This window comes from Hibiscus syriacus, unplaced genomic scaffold (assembly GCF_006381635.1).
Source record: "Hibiscus syriacus cultivar Baekdansim isolate YM2019G1 unplaced genomic scaffold, ASM638163v2 tig00116989_pilon, whole genome shotgun sequence".
NCBI classification, from domain to species: domain Eukaryota; kingdom Viridiplantae; phylum Streptophyta; class Magnoliopsida; order Malvales; family Malvaceae; genus Hibiscus; species Hibiscus syriacus.
Genome location: NW_024063508.1, coordinates 138397 through 154357, shown reverse-complemented (window position 1 = coordinate 154357; position 15961 = coordinate 138397). Strand labels below are relative to the sequence as shown.

The window sequence follows — 15961 nt, the reverse complement described above, 5'->3', positions numbered from 1 at the left end:
ACAATTTAAGCGAAGCGATTGCAAACATTTATTCTAGTAATTACGCATAGTCTGATGATTGTAATTTGCATGCAGCTTTAAATAACAGATTGCATCACGCTTACTTCACTTTCTGCTCATTATTTATATCAAGTGATTAGCGGGAGAAATTATTTCATAGACCCTTTTCACCACATCATTAATGATATCAATCAACTAAAACATTCCACATTTATCTTACAAGATTTTTGTTTTCCAAATTAGTTTCTCCATTTCATTAATACATTAAAAAGTTCTTACCTTTGTTTATCCAAGTTTTTTTTCTCTCTGTTCATTGAAGTTGAGAATTTGAAGACGAGAATTTTGGAATATCAAGTGGAAAGAAAAGATTGAATCAAATTCCAACTTATCAAGTGATGGTCTTCGATGGGTGAACTGGTAACTTGATACGGGTAGAAGATAATATCAGTAAGATCAGACTCGACGCTGCTCATATGACATGATGACACCTAAGAATATTTGGAAAACCATTATGGTCTCGATGAACGAACCAATTTTAATTGCCGTCGGTTGCTTTCGGTTCAAAAGTGAAGGAAAATGAAGGGAAAACGTCTTTTATATTGTCCAAGCCCTCTGCTCTCACCTAAGCCTCGATTCGGAACTCGAAAAAATTTGTTACGTTTGTTTTTCTTTCTCATCAAGCTGGTGTTGTCGTTTCCGAGAGTGATTCCTTCTCTCTCTAGACTCCACCGACTCCGGTATAAACGTGACGGCGAAATGAGAGACCCTTTCTCTCTTGACTCCACCAACTCCGGTGTAAACGTGGCAGCGAAATGGGAGACTTGGTTACAAGCATTTTAATTATATACGAGCTCATTCAAGGGTTGCGGGTTGTGGACTTGTAGTGATGGATGGTTCTATTCAGATTCTAGGTTTTTGTATCTGTATGCACCACCACAGACTCTTTATATTTATGACAAAGGGCATGATAGTGGTTTACTCGGCTGATTTAGCCCGATAACGAGCTTTTTTATTTAGGCCATTAGGACAAGTTAAAATTTATTTTGGGATTTATAATATTTTTTACAATGTTATTAGAACTCGTCATGGTGATGTGATGAATTTTAATAAAAAATATATTTTATTCGAATTCAACATGCTGAGGTGATGAGTTTAAATAAAATATAATTTTTTTTATTAAAATCTATCATATCGAGGTAAAAAAATAGAATAAAAAAATTTTTTTTTAATAAAATTAATCACCTCGACGTGATGAGTTTCGTGTCATTATAAAAAATAATATAGATCTCAAAATAAATATTAATTTGCCTTAATGAGCTAAATAAAAAACTCATACATTTTACTGGCCTAATTTTGCCGGTTAACGGTATACAATTTGTGGTTGATTTCGGCTGTTGATACATGGCTGTTGAGAGTGGTTCATGTCCAGTAGTAATAAAGATCAACTCTGATGATGATGACCTAGCAGAAATTTGGACCCTCATCATGGATGCGAAGTTTGTTAACTGTCATTTCAGCTTCATTGACAAAAATGGAAACCAAAAAGTGTTAGATTCTAAAGGCAAGAATCTTATGAATAACTAGCTATGCTTATCAAGCGAGTTGATTGTGAATTAAGTAATGTTCGATTTGTGTTTATTAAAAAAATTTATGTTTAACTTGACTCGGTACTCGTTAAGCTTGTTAAAATTTTACTCAACTCATGCTCGTTAAGAAAATTTATTGCTCTACTCGTTGCTCTTTACTCGTTAAGCTCAATGCTTGTCTCATTATTCGTTAAGCTCAACGAAATTTTTATCTTTTTTTCTTCTTAAATATAAGTAAAATCTACTAATAATATAGAGAACTTAATATAAACATAAATTAATAAATTCAACAAAAAAATTTATCAAAAGAGTGTATGAAGTAATTTTAAAATCTAAACTCCAAAATAACAATCCACAAATAAATCAAAATAATATATAAGGTTTGATTTTTGAGTGTATGAAATAATTTTTTAAGATAATTATTAAAAAATTATATATAAAAAATTAACGAGTTGCTTGCAAACTTATCGAGTCGAGTGAATTTTACTCAACTCAACTTATTAAGATCTCGAGTCGAGCTCAAGTTCGACTCGAGTTAACTATAGTTGAGTTTTTATCGAACTTTGACCAAATCGTGTTCGAGCTGCTCAACTCATTAAACACCCCTATGAAGAAACATTACTGGATGAACGTGCCTAGGAGGGCTCTGGAGTGTGTGACTGCTAATCGCTGGGAGATTCCTTTAAACGTGTTAGACGTTGTTTCTAGCATGCTAATGGGGAGCGTCTTGTAGCAAAGATGCTCTTTTTTTTTTTCTTTTCTAACGATCTTCTATCTTGTTAGCTTCATGCCAAGTTGGATGATTTGGACCAATGCTCAACGTCAACAAACGATTCTTTGAGTCAGGATTACTTAAGAGTCTTACTATCGTCAAACTCTAGTGAATTTTTCTACGACTGATTCATAAAAATCCCTTCCAAATCTCTCAAATTTGTGAATAGCTTTACCATCGATATTATGTTGACAGTTAGCGTCCAAATTCGACTCCTTTTTTTAATGAACCTCTTTAATTCTTCACACCACACTTAGCTTCTTAATTCAATACTTTTCTCTGAGTGAACACTCGTTCCTCTCACCACAATCTTTTGTTAGAAACTTCAAATTTGCAAGACAACTTAACAGAATAGTTTAAACGCAATAAAAATATAATATGTCGAGTATAAAAAAAGAGTAATTATATATTTGGTCACTCATTTGTTAGTGTTGTTTTGGTCACTCAACTATTATTTTATAAAAATCATACCTAATGTTATATTTTGTTTATGTTTTAATCACCTACGTTAACTTTTTTAACGGTAATGTCGATGTGTCATTTTTTTAATTTTTTTAATTTTTTAAATATTGACGTGACATTACTTTATGATGGCATGTTATATCACCTTTAATTTTTTAACAGAAGATGACAAAAATAGAAACAAAACGTAATGTTATGCATAATTTTGGAAAAAATAATAGTTGGATAATCAAAACATAAATAAGGGTCTGTTTGTTTCACGTAAAATGTTTTTCGGAAAATGTTTTCCTCATTTTACAGTGTTTGGTTGGAGGAAAACTGGCTGATCAACGTAAAACATTTTTCTGGTCAACATAATTTCCTTTGTGTTTTCTGGAAAATGACTTACGGTCTAATTTTCAGTAAGTCATTTTCCAAACTTTTCACTTCAAATAATAAATACTCAAAATAATTTTATTTTATGAATTTAATATTAATAAAATATTTTAATATCATTTTAATCAAAATATTACTTATTAAAATATTTAATATATATTTATTAATATTTATAATAATATAATATTATATTTTTAATATTATAATATTATAACAAAATAATAAATTATATTATAATAATATAAGATATTATATTTTTATTTTAATAATATATAATAAATTATTAATAAAATTTATATTATTTATTAAGTTCATAGAAATAATATTATTAAATTATTAATAATGAATAATATATTTATATATTTAATATTAATAATAATCTAATATTTTTAAAATATTTCAAATATACTAATTAATATTTTTAAAATATAATATAACACTATTACTTTAATAAATAAATAATATAATTTATAATATTTGTATTTCAATAAAATATATCAATATTCATATTTTTATTAATAAAATTATAAAAATAGTATTTTAATAATAAATAAGTTATTTTAATATTTTAAAAATAATAATATTAAATTTTATGATAAATAATATTATTTATTATATTTAATATTTGTAATAAACAATTTTAAAAAAATCATCAACTAGTGGTAAAAGGATTTAAACAACATCTTTCAAAAATCGTAAAACGTTTTCCAGAAAATATTTTTCCAGAAAATGTAATTCATTTTACGAAAAATATTTTCCGAAAAACGTTTTCGTGAAACAAACGGACCCCAAGTAACAGGTGAGTTTACCTTGAAAAATAAAAATATTTAAAAGGTTTAATGTTATTGAAGCATTATTTTTTCTTAAACCTGTTCGCCCGGTTCGAAATATCTGATTAAGGATTGCTTAATCTATGACTAACAAATGGGTGATCCGAAGAGAAGCCTTTGTTGGAGCCAGAGGTGTTGCCTTTCTGGGATACTCTAGGATTGGCGAGGGCAGCCACAGGAGGTGATTGTTGCATAACCAAAACGGAGGCTGACATTAAGGAGTCCACTGATATCAAGGTATCCCCAATCAGTCCTAACTCCGGGAATTCACTCCAATCAGCAAGTCCCGAGGTCATTGGAGATTGCCTGTCATATCCTCTACCTACTATGTACAAATCATAATCATTATGAGCCGATGTAATGGTTGATACAATCTGGTCTCCACTGTTGACGGGTTTTTCCATGTAAGTAATGAATTGATTATGCATTGTTCTAAATCTAAACTCATTTATGTAATCGTCATCAAGCAGTTTCTCCTTTTCTTTCTCGAACATGGCGGAGAATACATCAAGATCAGCATCGTCATCATCTGCTACACTCTCTAACAAGTCTTTTCCAGGGACAAATCTCACTACGGTTAGTGTCACTCTTGGATTGGCCCCCATTCTCCATGCATAAGCCAATGCCTCTCGGTCATCAGCTCCTTCAACAAAAAGCATAGCAATCCGAATTTTTCGAATTTGATCATGTTGGGATTCTAGAGGAAGGTGTCGAGTTAGGCCGCGATCCACAAGTATGCCAACGGAACAAGGGGCATTAGCAAGCAAGTTTTGGCTCACTCTCTTGTACTCGAGGTTTTGGTCCTCCCAACCCCCAATGTCATTGGGTTTCTTGTGATATGGGAGTAAGATGACAGACACATGCTTATCTATGGCTAAGTTACTAACATCTTCGTGCATAGTGGCGTAAGGGGACACCGCGGTGAGTGGGTGAACAGTGACGGCTCGGTTGTCGTTTTGAAGGGATTCAAAGGAACGGACGATTTGCTCCGACTCGGCTCTTTCTCGAATGGGGTTACTAGATATGTCATTTGTTTCACTCTTATCATGCAAAATGAGCATTGCAGAAGCGCGTCCTGTGAGCTCAATCAAGTGAACGGCGAAGACCACAATTGGGGATTTTCTGGTGGCATTTGAAAGATGCAAAAGATTGATTAACCCAGAAAGGTTTTTGCTGGAGTGGAGGCATGCCAGGACTCGGAGCTCTGACTCCGGTCTGCTCCTTTCCAAATTCATCCGATGCTGCTGCTTCAAATGCCTTGTGGACTTGTGAGTGAAACTCACGACTGGGACAACCAAGCCGGTCATGAGTATTATGGAAAGCACCATCCAAGTAAAGGTTGGCTGGTCAAATCCCTGAGGTGAAAGCAATATATAAATATTTAACTAGTATGATAAATTACACTCGTATTTAGTTAAGACGCAATTCAAAGAAACTTAAACCTTCACGTTCCGGCCCTCTTGAAGCACGATGATGGCAATGACGCCCTTGGTGTTCATCAGGACCCCCAAGGCCAAACTATCCCGAAACGAGCATCTCAGGTAAGCGCAGACCAACAGAGTACTGATGATTTTAATCAAGGATGCCACAATTATAACAGTAGCTACCAGCCAATACCGGTATCCGGCGGCTATAAATACGATGTTGGTCCGCAAGCCAGCAACCAAGAAAACCGGGGGCAGCATAATCCCTACCACGAACTCCTCAATTTTATCCATGATCTTAGTCCTAATCTCTCCTCTGGGTATAATCAGTCCGAACATGAAAGCTCCAAACATGGGATGTACGCCACATAACTCTGTGATAAACCCACAAAAGAGCACTCCTGTAAGAATAAAACCAACATGTTTATCGCTACATTGGCCTTCCATTGACGACGACGATGATGAGAGCGAGTCCTCTCTTTCTGCTCCGATTCGTTTAATCATTCGGAAAAGAAGTGGTCGAATCACAAACCAACATAGTAGCATGAAAATCAGAGTTGGGATTATCCTTAGAACGTTGCCACGCCCATTAACCATAGCTATTGTTGCCACAAGAAGAATCCAAGAAACCAGGTCTGTGAGAACTGCTGAAGCCAAGGCCGTCTTTCCAAGATCCGTAGACATGAGCTTGAGCTTTGAAAGTATTCGAGCCAAGTCCGAGAAGCTTGTGACAGTAAGGGCAATCGCCCAAAAGAACCCACCCTCCATGGGAGCATCTTCTTGATCAATCTTAACTAGACGATATAATATCATTCCTGCAAACCCTGGCAAAATAATTCCAGCAATGGCCACGCTGTAGGCTGTTTTTTCCATCTTTCGGATTGGGGTTAGGTCCATCTCCAGACCCATTAGGAACATATAGAATGTGACGCCAAGGCTCCCCATTGTTTCCAGCAACAAAACCCCCTCCGGTTTGTTGACGTAAATTGCTACCTGCTGCAAGTTTTGCATGAAAGTTGGGCCTAGCATAACGCCTGCCTACATAATTCATCATCCATCATCAATTAAAAGCAAAAGTCTTTTGTTTAATCAGAAGAATTACAACAATTTGTATTGTATACATACAAGAATCTCACAGACAAAACGAGGTTGACGAAGAGGTTTGAAGATGATCATTAAAAGCCGACTCAAGGTTATAATCAAGGTAAGTTGTACCATAAAACTGGGGAGATATGTCATCAAGGGGCTTGTCGCTTGCCATTGGGTCAAGCCAACGGTCCTATTATCAAGAAAACATACTTCGAATTCCTTTTCTAAACCACGCTTTACGTAGTAATTTTTTAAGCCACTGGCCATCGGCCTAACTCCTTTATTAGCAGCCGTACCACTTCCCATCATCTTGCAGCACTAATCTCTAACACAATCGAAAGAAAGATTATGGAGGAGACCGGTTTTGAAGAGAAAATATAACATTAACATAAAGGATGGAAGGTACAAGTACAAATTGGAATGTACGATTATCCGCCTTTTTTGTTGGTTTTTAGTTGTAAAATCCGTTGGCGACAGATGGACAGTGGGTATTTTCACCCAAATACATCAAAGTAAAAGAAAAGGCTAAATCTGGAGTATTATTCCTTTTTCCTACCGATAAGAGGTGGTTCAATTTGTTAACAAAATGGTGCCTTGAAGTTGGATCTCATCGGCTCGTCTCGATTCATAACTGTCCAATGGGTTTCATTCAACTAATTCTGCTCATCCAATATGTATGATGACTATGTTATGAATCCAACACACAACTCAAACTCGCCCTTCTTTGTATTAATGAAATGGAGATAACAATTTATTCGTGCAAAATGTATGATGAATTAAAAATAAGGGGAAACTATATTGTTGATCACTTAGTTATTTGGCCATTTTAATTTTACCACTGCTCTTTCAATTTTGTCAATCAGATCACTTAACTATTTATGTGTTGTCAATCAACTCATTAGTCGTTACCATTTAACGGATTAAGTGCCATGATAATTAAATATTTTGGTATAATTAGACATTTGGCCCATATAAGAATATAATATATATTTTGAAATTAAAATAAGAATAAAATATTTTTTAAAAATTTAAAATAAGAATAAAATATATTTTTAAGCTAAGATAAGAATAAAATGTATATTTTAAATTTAAATAATAATAAAATATTTTTAAATTAATTTAATAATAAAATATATTTAAATAGTTAAAATAAAAATAAAATATATTTTTAAAGATATATAAAATATTGTGAACTCAAGTTAAGTATTTATACACTAAGATAGAAAATAAATACACGTGTATTTTAAACCAAGAAGTGGTCTTGGCTCAGTAGTTGAGTTTATGCTTGATTTCTCATTCACCCCGGACAAATCCCCTCTGTCCGTAATTTGCTTGTTTTGTTTTCTTTCAATCAAATGGTAACACATGTCACCCTTTGATTGGTGAAAAATAAATATATTAAATTAAAATAAATTAAATTCCCTATATTACTATTATTTGAGGATTAAATTTATTTTAATTTATTAAAAATAAGATTAAATTGAGAGAATATATAAACAATAGGGATCAAATGTATAATCATATCAAGATATTTAACTGCCATGTCATCTAATCCCTTAAATGGTAACGATAGTGACTTGACTGCCAATAATTAAATAATTATATGTTATGATTGATAAATTAAAAAATTGATGGTAAAAGTAAAAGGGCTAAATACGTAATTGGTCAACCGTAGAATTTACCCTAAAAATAATACAAAGTAACGATTTGAAAATGACTCAAGTATATTAATGGTTGGTATATACTTTTAAATTAATGTGGGTTAATCATTTAAATTAACACAATATTAAAGAAATAATACATGAGATGAGTATAGCATATGGTATATATATTTTTATCAGAAGTGTTGAAATGTTATCAAGTATTTTATTATTTATTTCACATAATATGTAAAAGTAATATATATAAAATAATATGTAAAAGCATACTAGATTCACAAAATTTCGAGAAAAAAGATTTTAAACTAGTCAATTTCTATAGTTTTTTTTGAATAATTCAATTTTTATCGTATTGATAAGTATTGTTTACTTATCTTAATTTCTATGGTTGATCATATTAGACGGTACAAAGTCCAACAATGAAACTCGATAATGGTAAAAAACGAACATTTTCATCAGTCAATCAGTTACCATATTGCATTCTCATGTGATCCAAGGAAGTTTCATAGACCAAGCTTGATTCCATAGACGAGACTTAACTTTTACATAATATAAATTTACATATTATATTAAAATAAACTAATAAATATATCATAAAGATGAAATTCCAGAAACAGTGCATATATTAAAACAAAAGATAAATTACAAAATTATCACAGAATTTTACCTTGTCTACTATTTTGGTCACTCCACCATTAAATATTTAACAACATTAAAAACAACGTCGTTTAAAAAACAAATTTTCACCAAAACGATATCGTTTTGCATCTATATAACACCCTATTTTAACGTTGTTACCTATTTGACGATCGAATTACTAGAAAAACCTAATATATTAAGTTCAGTGAGGAAATTGAAAAGATTTAAAGTACAACTAGTGAAATAGGAGAGAGATAGAAGTTCAATTACCAAATTTTAATTTACCTAAAATAAAACATATGTGCTTAGTTAAACTGATGGTTTACTAATTAATAGAATACATTATATCGTTCTTCACTTAATTATATTATCTCTCCTAATTTACTTATTGTACTTTCAATTTTTCTATTTTACTCATTGAATTTTGACATTACTCTTGTTTTGATCACTATGTATTTTTTTATTATTTTCGTATGACATGAGATTTTTTTAATTATTTAATATAAAATAATTAAAATTATAAAATAAAAAACAGAAGGTGGTCGGACACCACCTCCGATCACCGCCGACCGTAGTAGATTGTGGCATTTTGATCCCAAATTTCATGGATCGATTCGTCTCACCGAAAAATGTCCCAAACCTAATGAATCTCGACTGAAATGTTTCGATTTCCTCACTTTCAATCACCAATTCATGGACTTCATAATAAGCTCTGACAAAATCGAGGTCAGATTCGGACTCACGGTGTCGATGCGAACTGACAGATGAAATTTGGGATCGAACAACCACTATCTACGGCGGTCGACGGGCGTTGGAGGTAGTGTACGGTCACCTTCTGTTTTTATTTATAATTTTAATTATTTTATATTAAATAATAATAATAAAATGCCACATCATGTGAAAATAATAATAAAATAATTCGAAGTGATCAAAACATCAACAATTCGAAAGTTCAGTGAGCAAAATAGAAAAATTGAAAGTACAATGAGTACAATAGGAGAGAGAGAATAGTTCAATGAGTAATGGTGTAATTTACCCCTAATTAGTATAAATAAACAAATATGCTATGCATCAAACTTAAGTCATTACTCAATAAAATATCAGAAAAAATTCTTTTATTATTTCTAAATAGTCCACGAATTAGGCTTACATGCTTTAAATTAGCAGGAAAAAGCTGAGTTTAAATGGAAAAGCCCAATGTGATATTCATAGGTAACTGCAGTAAACCACAGCTGTGGATGAAGAAAAAGAGAACTGTTCTTGCCTTCAAAACGATTCATAAATAAAAAGTGCTACATTTGAAGGAGGCCCAACACTCATGGCTTCATGTACATTCTTTACATAGTCAAGAGCAAAGCAAATCCACTACTAGTTTTAAAAAAGAATAAAAACCCTTCAAAGCAAAATCAAATTGGCATAATTGCTTGAGATCACAGGGACCCTACTCATATAGGACTGGTTAGGACTTTAGGACTAGCCTAACTACCATATCAAATCTTCTCTCTCAAGTTATGTGCTAAAATATTTGACAAAGAAAAATACCTTTTCTTTTACATACATTTAGTAGGATGAAAGAAGCACAACCTTTTTTGTTCTGGTTTAAACGCTGAGCCGAGATGAATGATTGAGTTATTAGCAGGCGCATCCTCCAGACTCTTGCGGCGACTGAGATGCTGAAGGGAGCTTAACCGAGCTCAAAGGATAGCTGGATGATCTGAATGGGAGTTTAACTTAGCTAAAGAGTAACTGAAGAGACTAAAGGCAACTGAAGGGTTATTTGGGTAGCTGAAGTGACACTAGCTAGCTACACTCACCTCGTTAGCTCACTAAGTGCTCACCTTTGTGCCATGAACGAATCACATGCCTAGCAAGACCAGTCACCACCTTTTGGATGTGAGGAACTAATGTGAACACATTAAAGTGGCAGCCACCAAGTGAAGCATCACATTCGGCCATGCAAGATGTACATTCATTCAATGCAATCCAAGGGACAATTTACGTCAATCAGTTTGTTCGCCATTTTTAAAAGTTTCAAAGCATCTTTTGGTTGTGAAGTATCTTGACATTTAACCCCCATCTCTTAGCTTTCCAACGCACTTTATATTGCATCAATCCGACATTGGGAGCTTAAGATATGTCCATATTACCAAAGACAGTGTAGGCTGAAAACTCATACGTGATTTACAATCATTTATCACCTTCCTTTAATTTATGAATGGATAACATTAATGAAGACATGCATTGGACCAAAAGTGACTATTGACTTGATTCATCACATTTATTAAAAAAATGCAATGTTTCATTCAAGGTTTTCAAGTACATTCATTTATGCAAATTCATGTAAGGAAGTCGAACCATTACGTTCACACATGGTGCAGACATTCCCAAAGGGGTCGAACATGGATACATTCCTCCAAATTCTTGCAAGGAAATGAACGAACATGTTCACACCAAGGGAGGATGAATTGAACTTTAATTTATGAAATATTTGTGAGAATTTCTTTCTTTAGTACTTAAGTGAACTTTATCGACTTATCAAGTTTATACTTGTTTCGTCACTCCCATCTATTTCCACCGTGATACTAGTGTTTCCTAGTTCATCTATAATTAGAGGGGCCAAATCCTATTGTATCATCCCTCGAAGTCATCCTATAAGGTATGGGGCTTAGCTATCATATAGCTTTGTTTCTTCTTTGATACTTTCAGGTACTTTTCTTCAAAATCCATCATCATCTCCTTCATCCTATTTCCATCACCATACTCCATCTTTCAAATTATTTTTTAAACCTATCATCTACTTATCAAAGACTTATGCAGCCAATTCTTTTCCTTTTTTCTTATATTCATTTCTATAATTCCATTTAACCATTCTATTTGAGCTTTCTTGCTTGTGCAGGATCCTTCTTGCCTTCCTAGATCGAAACAGTCAAATAACAACCTTATGTTCAACAACATCCATTGGAGCTAGGGTGACCTATGTCACTTTGTGCGACTAATGAAACATCCCAAGAACAGGCCACCAAGGATCGCTTTGGAAAACAGATATGGACACAAAAAAAATGCACTGATAAATCCATTTACGCTTTAATTGCGTAAGCATATTTACATGTAATTTAAATTTGTATTCTTTAATGGTATGCATGTTTGTTTTACAGATTGTGGATGAGCTTGAACTGGCACTGAGCCAAGCTTCCATGCCAAACAAGACTGTGATCATTGCAGTAGTGTTAATGAAGATGGAACGATGCTAGCTGGATCTTTTCTTGTAGAGTTTTTGGTTAGGAGAAGACACTGCTCCACCATCTGCTTCCTTTTGCGGTGAATCAAACGGCTTAGCAACGCTATCAATTTAAGCGGTTGCACTGTTACAGATTGGTGATGAAGGGTGTTGATTTTGGCGGGGACAAGGTTTACATGTCATGTCAGTGGACTTTATGTGGAGAACTCAATTTCTTGTGGACATCCTCCAACTCGGCTAGAACTTCATATGTACTTGTTGACATCACCTCGAGTGTATGAATTATTGTTCAGGACATAGATATGATATGGTTAAAGATTTCATTTAGGGTACGTTTGGTTTACGGAATGTAAGATTATTAGTGGGAATATAAGATTATCAGGTAATAGGATTACTGGGAATGTTGTATTTTGTGTTTGGATTGGTTTAGCAGGAATGTAAGATTCTGTGTTTGGTTAAAGGAATAAAAGATTATTGGAATGTATATTTGACCAAATTGTCCTTATTATATATATTTTTTTAACAAGTTGGAAAATATTTATATATTTTCTTTAAAAATTTAAATTCATAAAATTTATATTTTTTTTACAAAATTGAAAATATAAAAAGGTTAATGAAAGGGTAAAATTTTATTTTAACCCCTGAACTGCATATAAAATTTTAATTATAGATTTTTTTTTGTAAATCTAAAATAGTTTAAGGATAAATTTATAATTTAACCTTCGTAGAATTTTTATTATTTAATGAAAGAAGAATGATATTTTTTGGGGGGGGGGGAATTTAAGGGTATTTTAATTCAAAACGCCGGTAATCTAAAAATACTTAAGGAAATGGAGGTATTGACATTCTCGATAATATACTCTAAAAAAGCTACTATTAGTAATAAAATATTACCGGGAATGAGATTCTCGACCAACCAAACATGGAATGTGGATTTCATTCTCCATTCCTTTATCCAAACACCCCTAGAAGGTTGAGTCCACCAGAACCCGTGAATCTATAAATCAGTGTCGAAACATTCAGTGGTGTTCCCAGACCGGAACATAATCATATCAACACAAGTTTCTATTAACAACAAGACCATCTCATTGTTCAACGCATGGTATTCCAACAAGGATAATTCCGCAGGAATGAAAGAGACTTATCCCCGGCCCTCTGTGATTGGAACCAGTTCGTACACTACCGTCGCTCAACGTCCCGAGCTTTCTGCTAATATTGATCAATTTTCATTTTCACCCTATCTGATATCTAATAACTTATCACGTCACTAATAATTAAGAAAAACACGTTACTATTCATACATCCCTATATTCAATTAACAAGGAAAAATAATCAAAACATATCCCACGTAAAGAGAAAACCACAGAGTCAACCATATAATATTTTAAACTCCATTTATATTAGGCGTCGCAATAAGTCGCATAGACCTACTTATCTAGTTATTTATTTATTTTCCTCTCCTCTATGAAATTAGCATAGCTTAGACCTTTTAATGCATTGTTAGAAGTGTTTTTCGGATAGATGACTGATGGATCTTTAGATTATTAATTTGTTTATAGTTAAATCTTTTTTTAATAGTTATTTAATTTTGTACGAATTAATTGACTATCATGGTTAAAGAGATCATTATTATCCTTAGAGATCCCATGCATGTTCGAGTATTAACGACTACAAGGTATTTGAACTTCATTATCAAATGGTTGAGTCTTTAGAATATATACTACTGCTTGTAATCATCTTAAATTAATCAAAACAAAATCCAATTTTGATTGATGTTTTAAAATATAAATATTATATTTAAATACTTTTTAATTTTTAATTTCTAAATTAGAAATAATTACGTTTATTGTATAAATTATAATATATAATAAGATATAATTTTTTGTTACTCGCCCGATTCCAAGGCTTCGCCTTGATTAATCCGGACCGACCCGTGTCACACACTTGACTTTGGTGGGCGAGTTTCCCAACAAAGATTTTCTATATACACAAGAACTCAAACTTGAGACCTTACTTAAGCAAAATCAAACTGCTTACCACTTGAACCAACTCATGTTGGTAAATAGATATAATTTTTAATTTGTAAATAAAAAATAACCATATTTAAATGTTTCAAATCTATAACCTTTTAAATGTTGTAATAATTAGATTAACATCTTTTTTTCACATCTTTAATTATTTTTTTCATTTATAACTTTTAAAAAGCATATTTGCAATTCTGATTTTAAAAACCAAGAATTTACTGAGCTTTTTATATAGTTTCTTAGAAAGTTCTTACAAAATAAAATATTTTGTAATAAAAATGATAAATATTTACAAGTTAATGCATCAAGATGAGAAATTTTTTGACATACCAAAATGAAAAGAGAAAGATAGATTTTAGTAATATATTTGAAGAGAAGTAGTGGAATCCCAGCGAAGAGTACCTATGGTGTACTTGTCAAGTTAATGGTTGAAGTAGGATAGTTAAATTCCCCCATAAAACTCTGCCCAACCCTACTTTCTCAATACCATTGAAAAAATAATAGTAACAAAAAGGCTAACTCTCGTGTTGTCAATTCTTATGCCATGGATCATTCAAACCCTTTCCTCACTGTATTTCTCATCCTCACTGCAGCTCTCTACATTTGTGTATGGTCTCCTTCAACGTCAAACCCTTTCCTCGATAACTAAAACAAGAAAAACAACTACCATTGCTCCAATGTCGTAAGTCTCACATTCATTTGAATTTGTAATCTTTAATAGCATGCTATTGAAATCCTTTTTTTTTTACAGACTACTAGTGTGAAGGATGAGCTCGAATTGGCGCTAAGCAAAGCTTCCATGCCAAACAAGACGATAATAATTGCAGTCGTGAACAAAGCATATGTTGAAAAAACAGTTGTTGAAAAGGCAACGATGCTGGATCTTTTCTTGGAGAGCTTTTGGCTAGGAGAAGATACTAGGCCACTGCTCCATCTCTTACTTGTTGCTGTCGATCAAACGGCTTATCTACGCTGTCAATTTCAGCGCTTGCACAGTTATCGCTTGGTGACCGAAGGTGTTGATTTTGAAGGAGAGAAGGTTTTCGTGTCAGATGACTTCATTAAGATGATGTGGTGAAGAACTCTTCTTCTATTGGATGTCCTCAACCGTGGCTATAACTTCATCTTTACGGTACATGATTATATATCACACGTACTTCTCCATTTGTTCTGAGCGTGATAATCAATTATAGAAATGAAATCTTTATATATGCTACGTATAAATGTTTATATTTTTTCAGGACATGGATGTAATGTGGCTGCGAAATCCATTTATGAAACTGATTCCAACCGAATAAGTTGACTTGCAAATTAGCGTTGATACATTCAATAACGATCCTCGACCGGATCATAATTTTGTCAATACGGATTTCTATTACATAAGATCAAACAACAAGACCATCTCATTGTTGGAGACATGGTATTTCCAGAAGGATCATTCTGCAGGGAGAAAAGAGCAAGATGTGTTGCAAGACTTAAATTGCAATTGAGTAATTGTTAGAATTTTATTATATTGGAATTGAATATTAAATTATTGATTTACTGATTGGAATGTAATTTTGGGTTAATTTGTAAGTTTGTTAAAGTTTAGGGATCAACACATAAATTTTGAGTTTGTAAGTTATTGAATGAATATGAGTATTAAAACACTTGAAGTGTAAACAATAGAATGATGATTCTGATGTTAAAATATTAATTGGGATTGATTTGGAAATATGTATAAGTTTAATGACTAAATTGAAAATATAGAGAAATTATGGGTTGAAACGGAAAATTTAGTATAGGTTGATGAGTAAAGTTTAAATGAATTATTGACATGTTGGTTTTTCTATTTAAAGTTTGAATTGAAGTTAAATGGCATGAC

The 15961-nt window shown here is 32.6% G+C and overlaps 1 protein-coding gene and 1 pseudogene across 1 annotated transcript; one reads left to right on the top strand and one right to left on the bottom strand.

The window, feature by feature from the left end:
* Window positions 1–4090: 4090 nt before the first annotated feature.
* LOC120193200 (cation/H(+) antiporter 15-like) lies at window positions 4091–6844 on the bottom strand. Its single transcript, XM_039195765.1, has 3 exons — window positions 6575–6844; window positions 5468–6487; window positions 4091–5380 (listed from the first exon to the last, which is right to left on the bottom strand). Exons 1-3 carry the CDS (start codon window positions 6842–6844, stop codon window positions 4091–4093), a joined length of 2580 nt encoding a protein of 859 aa, XP_039051696.1.
* A 7797-nt stretch (window positions 6845–14641) lies between these two features.
* LOC120193199 lies at window positions 14642–15587 on the top strand (annotated as a pseudogene).
* The last annotated feature ends 374 nt before the right edge of the window (window positions 15588–15961 follow it).

Coding starts and splice junctions, on each gene's coding strand:
- LOC120193200 (XM_039195765.1), bottom strand. CDS start 6,844: ATGGGAAGTGGTACGGCTGCTAATAAAGGAGTTAGGCCGATGGCCAGT. Junction 6,488..6,574: donor GTTTTGTCTGTGAGATTCTT/GTATGTATACAA, acceptor TGAATTATGTAG/GCAGGCGTTATGCTAGGCCC. Junction 5,381..5,467: donor AAGAGGGCCGGAACGTGAAG/GTTTAAGTTTCT, acceptor CTTTCACCTCAG/GGATTTGACCAGCCAACCTT.